General features: G+C 33.2%; 2 protein-coding genes and 1 long non-coding RNA gene across 6 annotated transcripts; 2 read left to right on the top strand and 1 right to left on the bottom strand.

Annotated features, from left to right (window-relative positions):
- Positions 1-7,183: 7,183 nt before the first annotated feature.
- Positions 7,184-10,892, top strand: LOC105429460 (uncharacterized). 3 transcript variants are annotated; one of them, XM_011642447.3, is made up of 4 exons: positions 7,184-7,343; positions 8,042-8,220; positions 8,496-8,775; positions 9,406-10,892. In XM_011642447.3, exons 2-4 carry the CDS (start codon positions 8,051-8,053, stop codon positions 9,649-9,651), a joined length of 696 nt encoding a protein of 231 aa, XP_011640749.1. In that variant the 5' UTR covers positions 7,184-7,343; positions 8,042-8,050; the 3' UTR covers positions 9,652-10,892. The 3 variants fall into 3 exon arrangements, with proteins under 3 accessions (XP_011640749.1, XP_088935013.1, XP_088935014.1); XM_089078887.1 differs by having other exon boundaries at positions 7,211-7,270; XM_089078888.1 differs by having other exon boundaries at positions 7,211-7,461.
- Positions 10,893-11,452: 560 nt separating this feature from the next.
- LOC105429459 (uncharacterized) lies at positions 11,453-14,815 on the top strand. 2 transcript variants are annotated; one of them, XM_089078889.1, is made up of 4 exons: positions 11,453-12,173; positions 12,256-12,442; positions 12,546-12,748; positions 14,378-14,815. In XM_089078889.1, the coding sequence occupies exons 2-4, from the start codon at positions 12,437-12,439 to the stop codon at positions 14,586-14,588; spliced, it is 420 nt and encodes a 139-aa protein (XP_088935015.1). In that variant the 5' UTR covers positions 11,453-12,173; positions 12,256-12,436; the 3' UTR covers positions 14,589-14,815. The 2 variants fall into 2 exon arrangements, with proteins under 2 accessions (XP_088935015.1, XP_011640748.2); XM_011642446.2 differs by having other exon boundaries at positions 11,453-12,442.
- LOC148936067 (uncharacterized) lies at positions 12,761-14,371 on the bottom strand. The gene is made up of 2 exons (XR_016139739.1): positions 13,964-14,371; positions 12,761-13,654 (listed from the first exon to the last, which is right to left on the bottom strand). It is a non-coding gene; the product is annotated as an uncharacterized LOC148936067 (long non-coding RNA).
- Positions 14,816-14,855: the final 40 nt, after the last annotated feature.

The raw sequence follows: 14,855 nt of genomic DNA, 5'->3' as shown, positions 1-14,855 counted from the left end.
ATCTTTGTTTGTATCGTGCTGTCTCCGTGCTGGACCACGATCTCAATACACGATCGCGTTTACATCTTCACGCTACACGACGAGTCGCAATTAATTACATATCTTTACTCCGTTTTAATCGGTGATACATAAATGTATTAGCGAACTATGTCGATGAAAAGATTACAAATCCATAAATTTTACATCTCCCTTTGTTTCTGTACGTACGATATTATTGCAAAGCTGTTTCATCGTGATCGTGACTGGAATATAAATGGAGTCATGCCTGCGATGTGAAGCAAACCTTATGGGATTAACCACCATGCGAAGCGGAGGAGATGAACCTCGTTTGAATGCTCATCTCTCGCGAATGCCGAACCGCATGATGGACCAGGAGACGGCTGTGTTGTACGTCGCCTGGTACGTACGTATCTGAAATACTCTTCGTCCTCGGCACGACGGACAGGAAATCGTCGTTAGGCTCGACGGAATTCAACGAGTGACACCACAAGTCACCGGAATTTGAGCGTCGCATAGCGGGGGTACCGCACGAGCCGCGAGTCTCTTTCCGAGCTGGATTCTGACGGCCGTGAATCCTCGGACTCCCCGTGGACTCTTAGCTTCGCATATTTGGAAATCGATGCTGACGACATTGCTGAAGATAAAAAGATTAAAGAATCCGAAATTTCCATTGGTCCCCTTATCAATCACGATGAAAAAACGTATATAAATATACAAATATCCTAGAATTATTTGAAAGAGGTATCTCGTGCTTGCATGTAGTAACGTTTCGATTTCAAACGTTCTGTCTCTCTTAAATTTTTACGACACCAATTTGTAAATTTATACATTCCTCTTTAGATTCGCACGTATTCTTAAACAACTGAATTTCTAAATTTTTGCATCTTGAATTGTTTGGATGCCTCGACTTTCTCACGCGTTTGCATTCCTGCGTGCTCGAGTTCGCGACCTCGTATTGCCGAGAGCGAGGGTATTCCCGGCGAATCCTTTCTCTTATTTTTATCCCGCAATGAACTTCCGAGCGACGGCGACGGATGAAGCGCGACGCTTTTCGATTGTCGATTTAATCCCCGCTACATCCCTCGAAACCGCCGACCATCCGTCCGCGCACCCCCGCGCACTCATCGAGATACCCTTCCTTCCCCATCAATTATTATCGTCCTTCTCGTCCTCGTACAGCCGACGTCGACGCGATGTAGGCGCCCTACGATTGGGCGCCGGGACGCCCGGCGTCGTCATGGCGACCGACCCTCTTCGACGAGGGCCATAGGGATGGGAGGGCGAATAACTCGCGAAAACACGTAAATTAAACGCACTATGGGGGTTGATGGGGCGGAATGGGGCCGAGTGGGTGTCTCAGACTGTGAAACATAGCCGTCATAAGCGGATATTAAAGCGTCCTTCCTTGGGGCAGGGTCCTTCCGCAGCTCTGAATCGGCTCGTAAACGCCAAATAAAAATTTTCATCCCCTTCCGAGAACATTTCCGTCCCGCCCTTCCTCCGTAGCTCTCCTTCCCTCTCTCTTACAGTAATGAGATGAATATCTTTCAGATAAATATCTTTGAAGATTTGTTTCTTTTTTTTTTTAAATATCTTAGATTATTACTTATTTACAAAAAAGCTAATAAAAAATAAATCTTTATTCTATAAAATAATACATATTTTTCTAATTTTTTTAGATTAAACTAGATATTTTACTACATAAATTTAATATCAAATTTCTACATTTGAAGAAAACAGATAAATAAGTTTTCTTTATGCTAGATAAACAACATTTTTATAACTATATAAAAAACGTGTGAAAATAAAAAAAATTTTCTTATTTTTGGTTTTATCTTGATTTATCGTTTTTTGCACTGATAATATTGCGCAAAGTACACAATTTTCTTGCTTGATTGCTCACAAAAGGCAAATATTTAAAAAATAATTAACACTTTTGACGTAAATTCGATGCGTAAAAAAAATAAAAAGACATGATCATCATCAGGTGTGCAATGTTTGTGTGTATGATCAATTCTTGAATGTTACGCACTTTGTACCAGTCGCAGGCAAAATGTACAGGTGTTTCATGGCGACATCGCCACTCGTACGCATAGATTACCGTCACTTGTCGTTCCAACGTCTTGTGCTTGCTGACAGTTCCAGTTCTGCAGTCACCAAACGTGCAATGCCCTACTGATCGAGCAGGTGATCACCAACCGTCGAAGAAGTCGACTAAATATCCTTCCCAGCGCGACAACCGACACGTGGACAGTGCAGTCTATTTTCTTTTGTATGACACGTCGCAGAATACATTCATAAATTAACTTCTTAGCTCTAGCGCCATTACTCGCCGCGCAAAAAGCGCCGAGACTTCTATCTTCAGTATTTAATATCGTAACATGATATCATATCCCTATCTTTGCGTATGATCATCAAATTTAAATTAAATACCTTCGAATAAATTTATTTTAATGTCTATTAAGATTTCTGATCCATTACCGTTTAAAATTTACTTTAATTAAAACAGAGAGAACAAATACTGAGAGTTTTTAGGTATGAATTAACATACGGGAAGAACAGTTCTGCTGAAGTATCAAAAAATTTCACTAGTTACAGATTTGAAAATACTTTTGTTGAATTATTAAAATAATTATGTAGGACTCAAATTAATGTTTGTACACTCAAATTAATTGCTAAAATATTTTTCAACAAAATTATATTCAAATTTCCATCTGAATCCAAATTTTTAGACATTTCAACAAAACTGTTCTTTCCTGTATTTCTTCTCTTCATTCTCGTACATAATCGTTAGTAAGTTTTTTCAGACTGATATATAATAAATAATAAAATAACCAAGAGTATTTCATTATTTTGGAACAGCGTTCTAGGATTTTTGTAATCTAGGATCGGAGGATCCCGAGAGAATGTAAGAGCGACCGCGGTGACTCGATCGCATAAACGCGCAAAGTCCATATTGATGGCAACTAAACTAGTTTAGTCGATCAATATGGCAATAATCATATTCTCTCTATATTGAAATAAAGATAGAAGAGGAACAAGTAAAAACTAAATGAAATGCGAGAAATCAAAATAAAATTATATCATCTACGACTCCAAACAATGTTGACTTTGAAATATTTAGATTCCTCAAGTTAGAACTTAATATTTATTGAACGTTATACAGGGAATATATAGATAGACATAATTTAATTATAACTGACCGGTCAACGACGGTCGGAAATAATTTTTTTTGAAAATATCGCACGTGTTCTTGTGGCGGGAAGAGAGAAGCGATAACAACCAACGGCACGAACCACGCCGGAGCCACTGTTGACAACGTAAAGGCGAACCATGTGGTCAATGCGCGTTAAACGTCTGCCGCGTAAAACGTTTAACGTTCCGTTGGAATATATGGACGTTCCGCGGTTATTTCGAATACGTTCCGCCGGTTGTTTTTACGTCGGCATAAATCACGTCCGCATTCGACTTTGTGCGTTTATGCGAACGAGTCACAGCGGTCGCTCTTACACTTCTCTCGGGATCCTGCGATCCTAGATTACGAAAATCCTAGAACGCTGTTCCAAAATAAACTACTAAACATTATTTCTTATATTCGCTAATAAAATGAGAAAAAATATTCATCGCAGAAAAGTTGGTGGAAAGAAGCAATTGGGAGCAAATTAGTGATTTATTGAAGAGTATAGAATGATTATTGTCATATTGATGCGTATTAAACTACTAAACGTTATTTCTTACATTCGCTAATAAAACGAGAAAAACTAGTATTCATCGTAAGTAGAAAAGATGATGGAGAGAAGCAATTGGGAGCAGATTAGTGGTTTATCGGAGGGCAATCTATCGATGAAGAGTGGCCGGGGAAGGATAGAAGATGGAGGGCCGATGGACCAGATCGAAGGACGCGAGTTGCATTTCAATGCGATCAGCACGTACGTAAAAGCGTTTTGTGAATTCCACGAGGGTAAAAACCCTCAATGGCGATTGTCGGCGAGGAGGGCCTCAAAGGCGGACGGTGTTTTCGCGATAGCGAGCAAACCCCATGGAATGTTTGGATCAACGCGTCGACTTTTCGACTCCGAGTACGATCGTTTAGGATTCATAAGATCTAGGATATCTGTAATTCATGAGATTTAGGATTTAGAAAATATAGAATATAGTATCTTTTATATTTATATGATACAATCTCATATGCAATAATTGTCTGCAAATAGAGAAAATTGCAATTTTCTCATCGAATCTTTATCAATACACGAAATAATCGATAATTAGAATTAATATGAAGAAAATGCAGTTTTTATATATATATTAAATAAAAAAGATTGCACTATAAAGTTTCATCAGACATATTACCATTAAATATAGTTTTATTTATTTATAATTTATTTATTTATATTTATTTATAAATAAATTGCAAAGATATGTTTAATAAAAAAAAAAAACATTTTGGCTACAAATTGTTTATATATGTTTTTTTATTTAATTTAGATTAATTTCAAGTTTAAAAAATTTAACTTGATAAATTACTAATTTATTCATAAATTGTTTTTATTTCTAGTGCAGATTTATTGTCATCTTAGAGTATGTATTTTGTTAAGAACGGCGAATAAATACGAAAGTTCAGGTGTGAGACACGTGGCGCGAGAACAGGCCAATCTCAAGATCCGGCGACCGAAGAACATGTAGATAAGGCACTTAGGTGACACGCGCTATGAAAATACACGGCGAAGAACCGGCGAAGGGGCGACAAGACAGAATTAGAAGCGGAGAAAGAGGCGCGACGTCCGACCGTTTGTTTTACGGCTTCGCCCGTTTCCACGACATCGAGCGCAATTTTTCTTGCTGCGTCCTCCTCTTCTTCGTCCTCGTCCTCTTTCTCCCTTTCCCCATACCTCGCTCGAGCTCCTTTATTCCGGAGAGGGCTCACGACCTGCCGACCCCCGCTCTGGCGGGAGATTAATGCCCGCCTTGACGCGATTACTCGTGATAATATCGCGATAATATTCTTGAATATTCAAAGATTTCGCAAAATAAAGAAATTCATAAATATATGAAGTGCGTGGAGTGCACCTTACGTGCATATATTGTATCAGACACTTTTCTTTCTCGTTTATTTTTAAATAAATCACATATTGCATTTAATAAAAATAATGAAACGTGTTATATCTAGATCTTTGTAATTTTTTTTCAGTTTTTATAATTTTCTTGTAAAATTTTAAATAATAAATTTTGCGTTGTCTTTTACACGAGATTACCTCACAATTATGTCAACTTGTTGCGTCATAGCCAAAACCCATTTCTATAAATGCATTCGATTATATCTTAAAGAAAGCAAACATAATCATCGTTGACAACAAGGGAATAAAAATACTCGTCCTATTATATTTAAACATTCCTAGAAGGGCTGACGAAGGTGCTCTCGATGTTTCATTTACGGCGCGGACGGACGGCGCGTCCGCAAATTCGTCAACAGGCACCCCGTTTAAAAATAAGACGTAAGAGCACCCTATCCCCGCCGAGACCCACTGGCTTATTGGCGTTTCTGCTCATTAGGATAACCCGGGGGGGGGGTTCCGACGCGATAACTCATTCGGCTCTAAGAAAAAGTAAATAGAGCGGAGAAGCGCGTACGCCGGCCGGGAATTCTGCGAGCGACCGAGATTATCGAGGAAACGTTTATTTTTGCTCGTTAATTTCACGTCTCGCTTCCGCCGCTCGTTTGTCTCCCGCCCTTTTCATAATCTACATGTCCCTTTTAGTCCCAAACTAAAGTAGGATACTTCACGTGCTCCAAGATCATCTTTTCTGTCATTACGATAATATTATTACGAAGTATCTTAAAGGAAGAAATAACTTAAAACTACATTCAAGTTTACGTAATAATATTCTTTGTAAAATTTTATTTTATGATATTTTCAAATATCAAGAAATCTCTGCTAGAAGATATAATTAAAAATACAATATTTAACAAATGAGATAAATAGATAGGATTTTGGAATAAAATGGTAGCTTAATAATATTGCTCGTAGTTATTCAATTTAGTGTCGTCAATGTTGGCTTTTCATGTTCATTGCGTTTATCATGCGTTACATATTTATCTCAGTATTCTTTTATAAATTTAATAAGGAAACCTTATAAAATTAGGATTAATATGAGTATAATTGTCTCTTTTTAATGAAAGATTAATCATTTAAAAATTCTTCGACATGCAAGTTTAATGTCAATGATAAATCTATCGAATAGTTAAATTTATAAATAGATAAAACTTTTGGAAAAAGAAGAGATTTATATTATGTGAAATCATTAAAAATATACTGTATTAATGCATTGTGTATAATAAAAAAAAATATTTGCATTCACAATTTTTGTATGATTAGGATTAAGACATGTGAAGAAAAAATAATAAACATAAAAATATACATATGCCAATTCTACTTTTATTTTTACATTAAATATATTGCTTTCTTAACATTTTGACATACTTTCGTTGCAATATCTAAAACTTTGATTACTAGTAATAATTGATTATATTTAAAACTAGATTTACTTTCATACCGCAAATCGATATGACAGATAGTGTCATAATATAAAATTACTTAGTCTATTTTTTATAACAATTTTTTTAACAATATCTTATAAATTTCTAATTACAATAAGAAATGATTATCTCTTAAATTATTTTTGGAACTGTTAATATTTTATTAATTTAGCGTATCACATTTTGAAGAGATTATCATTATCATCTATGAAAAATCTGTCAATAATATAGGAATCTGTAAATAATGATATTGTTAAGTTGTATTTTTTAAATATCTATAAATATTAAGTTTTTCTTTTTCAAAATTAATACCTACGCTCTCCCAATTATATAAATTTATAATAGTTAAAACAAAAAAATGATTTTCTGTTATTTGCAAGCTTATAAAATTATCAATAATCTTATCTTGAAAAGAATAACATTTAAAAAAAAAAAAAAATTATTGCTAAAATTATAAAAAATCAATATCGCAAACGCCAATAAAGTATCTCTTTAAATTAACAAAATAAGAATGCAAATTTAAAATATTACAAAAGCAGAATGTGTAGACAAAAAATATTTTATTAATTTATAAAATAGTATATATTTTATACTCTTTATTTTATCTTGACGAAGCCACCCTCAAGGAAACTGTCGGTAGAGAAGAAAAATCAATATCCTGCAACGTTGCCGCATCGAATATGTCAAGGGTTGAGTGTCGGAGTCTTTATGAGAAAGTGGTTTTCGTCGCAAAGGGTGAGAAAAAAGCAAAGGGAAAATTCAAGAAAGTCTAATCACACGTGGGTCATGACTACGTCGCACATCGCGAGTACGTAACTCGAGTGTCGTTGGTTCTTTACAATTTGTTCTCTGTGTTCAGAGTCGCATGAGACAAGTGTCGTCCGAGAGACGAGTATTGTTAATGTTATGCATGCTTCTCAGGGGATGTGAGTCTTTCTTATAGACTTTTCTCAAATTCACCCTGAACACGGCAAACAAATTAGTTAATTATTTAAATAACCGCAATTAGATTGGTAAAGTAAATGTGGATTTTATTTTTAAAGAACATTATATTATCTTCTTAGAATTTAAGAATTAAAACATTTAAAGTAACACTTGAGACTCTGCAAAAGTCAAAGATAGCATAATTTGAAAATCATCGAAAATTTGAAGAATCAAAGGAATAAAAATAATAAAAAGATCGATTAATTCTGAGATAAAAAAAAATGTTAAATACAAATCAATAAGTTAATAATATCGAGAATATATAAATAATAAAATTTAAAATAAACTCTCTTAGAAGCTTAGATTTAAGAAAGTTTTCGGAAATATAAACGGGAAAGGGAATTTGAAGATTCGCAAGTCTATATAAAAAAATTAAATTGTAATCTTCTTGATTGATTTCCTCAAAAAAATTAAATATCTCGAAGATTTTTACTATCATGAAGAAACACATTGTATAAAGATTGACTCGGATAATATTAGTGAAGCTCTTAACCGAATCATTACATATTCCTTAATTTCCAGGATATCAGCATGAGCTTCTGTCCACGGAGACGCTTTCGCATCACTCCTATGCGAGCTCTGGCGGCATTCTTCTTGATGGTCGTACTGTTCTGGTATAGCCTCAGTCGGCAAGAGATTCCGCAGCAACCGTGTAGTATGCCCGAAGAATTTACCGAGAAATTACATGATCTCGCTTATAGGTCAGTATTTATAAAATGTTGAAATAAAAAAAAAAAATTGTAAAAAATTCAATTCAAGAGATATTAAATATCTAATAATTCACACTCTTCTTCTCGATCATAAATTTTAAGTCGGAAAAATACATATAATTAATAACATATTCTATATATACTCTGAATTATATTAGTCTAAAGTAGAAGTTAGATTAGAAAATATTTTTTTGATTGGCTTTTGTAACCTAACTATAAATATTAATATAAAACATCTATTAACAAAACGTACGTGATTTCACCAGGGCTCACCTGGTTCTTACTAAATTGGGCATCGTCCACTTTCTCTGTCTGGGCGGCCTTTGGGGTCAAGTTCGAATAGGCCGCGCACTGCCGTGGGCTCGTAAAGTGGAATTATGTTTGGTGGATACGCTCCGCGACGATGTCTTAATCACGAAAGCCTTCCGGGAGGTCGGACTGAGTGCAACTTATCTTCACGCAGCGGGAATCTACAGGATACAGGAGCACGAGGTCGGCGAGGACGCACCCAAGGTGGAGGTAGTCGTTTTCGAGGAAGATGCAGTGGTAAGGTTCTTTAAAAAATTATTTGCATTTTGTTTAAAATAAATTTTATGTTAATAAAAATGCGTTTGTGTTTAAATAAATTATTCTTCTTAAAGATTACGGTTTTACGTGAAAAATAAAAGATACTACTTTTGTTAATATCTGCTTTAGATATTTCATTTATATCTTCGCGTTTTATTGTCATCCCAATTACCAGTTATAACTTTAATGATTCTTCCTTTACGTTAAAAGCACTATTTGTATTCAGTTGCGTTTTATATATCTAGCATTCAAATGTAAATTTGACACTTTATATGTTGTTACTTTTACGCTTTTATGGAAGATTGAAGAAAATTATGGAATATACGATTGCTCGGTGTGCTTTATAGCATCTCGTATGTAGGATAAGCGAAAATACTCCTTTGGCAGCGTCAGTGATCTATAAATCGGCAATGTAAATCCACCTCTCCCTCCCCCCCCCACACACACACACATGCGCGCGCGCGCGCACACACGCTTCCGCTAAAAAAAATCCTTTTTAAGATGTTTTATTTAAAATGAAAAGATGATGAAAATAGAAAAAAAAGAAACTTAACGGAGACGCCATAATATTAATACTTTGGAAAAATTTAATCTTATCGACGCTTGCAGACGCAGATGGTGAGAAGGGTTGGCTGGACCAGAAGAGTCCTGCCTCCAGATTGCGAGTTTTCACCGAGTCTACAGTGCTTTCCACCGCAATTAGTAATACCTCCTCTACCAGCGAAACAATTTGGCGGACGACTGATGCCCGTGCCACGAGAAGGCATAGAATTACAAAAGTATCATTATCCCAATGACTGGTGGTTGGAGATCAAACCCACTGACTGTACCGAGCCCCAAGACACAAATGTGTAGCGTACAATCAATTAGCCTGGTGCTAGATATTAGAACATTGTAGATCGCTAGATCGAAACATTGTCTATGGTTCAATCAGCTTGGATATAATCCAGTTATAGTTTGGTTGATTTATCATGTCTAACTGATAATTAGCTTGGATTATAATGAAGAAAGATACCAGTGTATTTTATTATAGCCAAGATAATTCTTAGAAGTATACAATGAATAGAAAATGTGCATGTGACAACAACAATAGATTCTGAGTTATTATATAATTATTTATAAAATTTATTTAAGTTTGCAAATGTTTGATCGCGTGACGACGCGATCATCGCTTATAGAAAGTATTCAAGTGCTGTCGTAAAATAAAATCTATCGATAACATTATTGGTAGTGATCGACTGCTAATCATCGTAGCGATTGTACCATTAGACAGTTTTATAAATAGATTAAAGTTTGAAGTAATTTTTTTCTAACCGTTTTTCATTTTTGAGATCTTCTATTACTATTTCCATTTTTGAATCTCATTTTTTCATTGTTTTTCTTAAACTTCTAATTTAGAATTAAAGCTAATATAAGCATTTTTATAAACTGGTAATTTACATTTACTATACGCAATTATTGAGATTGCAGAAAGATTTTTTATGCATTTTTACAGCTTCCAATAAACTTTTTTGATTATTTATGCTGGAAATTTTTAAACACAGTAACATTTACATTACCATAAGTGCTACGAAGATTCAAATACATGTGAATATATGATTAATGTTCGTACATATATTCTTCAAAACGCAAAGTATTATACTTAGTCGTGAAATTATAGCGAAAATATACAATACGAAGTAAGCTACGTGTAGTTAAAATGCATCGTTAGCTCTAACTTATTAAATTATATACTTATTTACACGTTTATATACATGCGCTTTTTTATACGAGAACATATCTTCTTAAGATGATATACTTTGTTTAAATAATTAATACAAATACTATTATACTTCAATAGACATTCTTATTGCAATTTATTATAAGCTGTAAAGGCAACTATAATTATTCAGCGCAAAATAATGAAAAACAATAATACGCAATAATAAGATGTATTTATTATACATCTACTAATTATGCGCAAACTTATATTAACAAAATTATAAATGTAATTGTAGAAATACATTTTGTAATGTTATAGTTATGTTCTGGTATAGTTATGTTTTGAAATTTTCTATAAGTTAAATAAAATTCTGTGAAATATTAATATATTAAAATATCTTTTAATCTTTATTTTAAATCCAATTACGATCTTGCTTTATAATTAGAAAGAGAAAGTTTTGAAGAGCTTAAGCAGACTCTTGATTGTGACTAGATTGATGAAATAGACAACACAACAGCATCATCATTCAAAATAATGAGCATTTTACAGCTTAAAGAAATCTTCGAAAGTGAACGCGCGCATTATCACGCGCATTACCATGCATTCCTTGTTGAAAGTATCTTGAAAGTACCTTTATGAATGTCCTCGTTAACTTTTCACTCCGCTCGATTTATGACTTATAATTATTTTTTAGTGTAAACATTTCTTCTACGTTGACATTTCTCTCAGATTTAATGTTTACTTTAATAAAATCAATTTAAATTGTAAATAAATTATTTTAACATTAATTATTTTAACATTAAAAATAGAACGTTTTTTGAGATTTTATATATTTATATATACTTTTTCTAATTATCATAGGGAATTAATATCGTATTAAGTTGAATTTAATTATATTAAATTAATTTAATTATATTAAACATTTAATATTGCTTTTGCAATTTTCGAAAAAAATTAATATTGTCCAGTAATATTGTACAGTTTGATTATTTCAATGTGTGTGTCTACAAAATTAAGGAATATATTAATATTTTATAAATTTGAGTCACAGAGAAAGTATTTATTTTATGTAATATAAATCTTGTGTAATGCATGAAATTTATATCTAATAGGCTTTCTTTAAATACAATTCTTTCATTTCTTGAATTATTGTGCATTAATGTCATTAATTTTTTCAAAACAAGCTTTGAACTATTAAATGATCTTTGTGCTTTGTACTATTTAATGATATCTTTTTATGAAATATTTATTTGTCCGTTTACGTGTAAAGTAATAAGCTTGTTTTACGTTCATATTTTTCTTAGAAATTTTGCTTTATTAAGATTGTAGCAAAATTAGTCATCGTTATGATGACATTTGTGTCATTGTACACATGTCTCTTTAGTCGCTTCAAGAGAAATAGGGAATAGGAAGGGAAGATATAAAGTCTTCTGCTCGAAGACTTTCGAGTTCAGTCTGATTTCTATCCATGAAGGTTTCGTCTGACTACGTGTGAACATTTCTCTTCATCAAAACTTTAAGTGCTAATATAATATGTCCTAAATTTGATTCCAAAAATAGAATAATATAACGATAATATAACGATTTCAAATCAAAGAATATCGATATCTAACGATTTCACATTTTATGCTTTTTAAATGTGTGATACGGAATTGTTAGTTGCAAAATTATTAAGGTGACTCAATTAAAAGTAAAAATAATTACTTTAAAGAGATAAATTAATAGGTAGTGATAATTGATAAATATTCTTTTATTAGTTCATGGAAAAGAAGATGACCATTAAAATGAAAAAAGTATCTAGAAAATATCATTCTAACTATATATTTATTTAATTAGCAATTTAATTAATTAATATCAAATATAATAAAGCAAATTGCATACATTGGAGCTACAATTATATTTAAAAAATTAAAAGAAACATATTGTACATTCTATAAAATGAAGGTAAGTTAATTAATTAATATCAAACGTAGTAATAACGTAGATTCCTTTTAATAAATGAAAATCGATATTAATTTTATTGTAACATGTTGATAATAATTTTTAGTTATATGTGATTATTATGCTTATTGGTCTAATATTGGAATTAGTGAAATTTAGTGAAAATTATAAAATTAAAGCATATAAATATCATAATCCCCATTCATGGCGACGTCCAAGATGGCATCCATTTCCAAAACATCGGAAACATTCCAAAAGAGGGCCATCACAAAAGTATCATTATTACGAACCAGAACAAGAGTATCACAGGTAAAATTATACTTTGTTAAAAATTTCATCTTTATTGGATATATTTTTACTGATAATACTTTTTATTATTGTTTTATTTTAATTATATATATTAGGTGTACAAAAAAGTTCTGAACTTTTCTTGTAAAATTCAAGCTTTATTCAAAAACAAACAAAAAAAATATTAATCAGCGAAATATTACCCGTTTGCATCAACGACTTTTGCTATCTTTCGGGTAGCTTGCGAATTCCTTAACGATAGAAGCTAACTTCGAAGCGATAAAGTCATCAATGCATTTTCGTATCTCTTCAAATCTCACGAAATGTGTATCAGCCAAATGATGCTGCAGCGACCGGAATAGGTAGTAATCGAAAGGCGCCATGTCTGGGCTATACGCCGCGTGCGGGAGAAGTTCCCAGCCTAACGCAAAGATATGGTCCTGAGTCGCTTTCGCAACATGTGGTCGAGCATTGTCATGAAGCAAGATCACTTTACGACGTCCTTGGCCAGTAAATGGCCTCTTTTCTTCTAATGCATCGCTCAAATTGGTCGCTCAATTGTTGGTAGCGGTCTACCGTGATTGTTTTACCCGGTTGTAACAACTCGTAATACAACACACCTTTCCAATCCCATCAGATACAGAGCAAAACCTTCTTGACGTGGATATTGGGCTTTGGCGTCGATGTCGAAGGTTGACCAAGGTCAATCCATGATTTTCTACGTTTAGGGTTATCATAAAGAATCCACTTTTCATCGCCTGTAATGATTTTGTGCAGAAAATCTTTTTTCCTTTGAAAGCAAAGTGAGTGCAGTGTCACGCCGACGATTTTTGTTGTCTTCGGACAATTCATGCGGAACCCATCTGCCTTCCTTCTGAACCTTTCCCATATGTATGTAAACGTACGGAAATGGTTTGCTACGTAACGCTGTAAGTCATACTACATGTAAAAGATGGTATCAAAAATTTCGCCAAGAAGATTTCAGTCTTGAAGATGAACCGCGTGCTGGACGCCCTCAAAAAATTGAAACAGACGAATTGCAAGCACTGCTGGATATAAACTCTGCGGAAACTGAAAAGGAGCTTGCGAACAGCTGCCAAGCTTTATATCCAGCAGTGCTTGCAATTCGTCCGTTTCAATTTTTTGAGGGCGTCCAGCATGCGGTTCATCTTCAAGAAATCTGAAATCTCCTTGGCGAAATTTTTGATACCATCTTTTACATGTAGTATGACTTACAGCGATCTCTCCATATGCAGCACAAACCATTGCAGTGGCTTCAGCAGCATTTTTCTTCAGATGAAACGCGAAGTGGATGGAAAATCGAATATGCTCTTTTGTTATTGCTATCGTGAACACTACTGATTTTTGAGGTTATGTGCATCAAACGCCAAACCGTATGGCATTTTAGAAGGCCAAATGTCAACGCTTTAAAACCGCAAAAGGGCGGGAAGATATATAAAATTTAAATTGTTATTTCGGTTGTATGAAATCTAAAACTCAGAACTTTTTTGTACACCTAATATATATATATATATATATATATATATATATATATATATAAGCGATTAAGATAAACAACAATAAAAATTGTATGTGTGTATGGTTTGTATATATACTTATTTTAATTATTTTAATTATTTAAATACGCAGATATGCACCCCATCATGATTCGGTAGATACATCGGAACATGATAAACCTTATGTCATAGTTATACAACTTCCACAAAGGAAGGAACTTCCTAAAAAGGAAAAAGAGAAATATCCCTACGAGCGTCTGCATACTATAGATCCTCCGCGAGATGCTGATTATATTGACGATAACGATGATGAGCTGAAAGTATACCAGCTTAATAACAATTAAAAGTCAAATAATCAATTGTTACTCAATTTTACTTTCTAACATACGTTATAATCCAACAATATGAAAAATTTTATAACAATATGAAGAATTTATAAAGTTAAATTTTAGTTTAGATATTTGTGTTACATGTTTTTTTGTTACGTTTGATATTTTTTATATGTTATCCTTTTGTATTTAAAACTGTATTAATTTATAAATATTTGTTAATAAAAATATATTGCTTTGGAAATAATTTGTAAATTATTGTTTTATTTTTATCTTTATAAT

This window comes from Pogonomyrmex barbatus, unplaced genomic scaffold, assembly GCF_055798465.1.
Source record: "Pogonomyrmex barbatus isolate J1 unplaced genomic scaffold, ASM5579846v1 scaffold3, whole genome shotgun sequence".
Taxonomy (NCBI): domain Eukaryota; kingdom Metazoa; phylum Arthropoda; class Insecta; order Hymenoptera; family Formicidae; genus Pogonomyrmex; species Pogonomyrmex barbatus.
Note: the sequence above shows the minus strand (reverse complement) of the source record. Positions and strands in the feature narration are given on the sequence as shown.

Bases quoted from the DNA above. Each gene is read 5' to 3' on its own strand.
- LOC105429460 (XM_089078887.1), top strand. From the start codon at position 7,244: ATGAGAAAGTGGTTTTCGTCGCAAAGG. The intron at 7,271-8,041 runs GTGAGAAAAAAG...CTTAATTTCCAG, and splicing joins AGTGGTTTTCGTCGCAAAGG to GATATCAGCATGAGCTTCTG. The intron at 8,221-8,495 runs GTCAGTATTTAT...TGATTTCACCAG, and splicing joins TTACATGATCTCGCTTATAG to GGCTCACCTGGTTCTTACTA.
- LOC105429459 (XM_089078889.1), top strand. The intron at 12,749-14,377 runs GTAAAATTATAC...TTAAATACGCAG, and splicing joins CCAGAACAAGAGTATCACAG to ATATGCACCCCATCATGATT.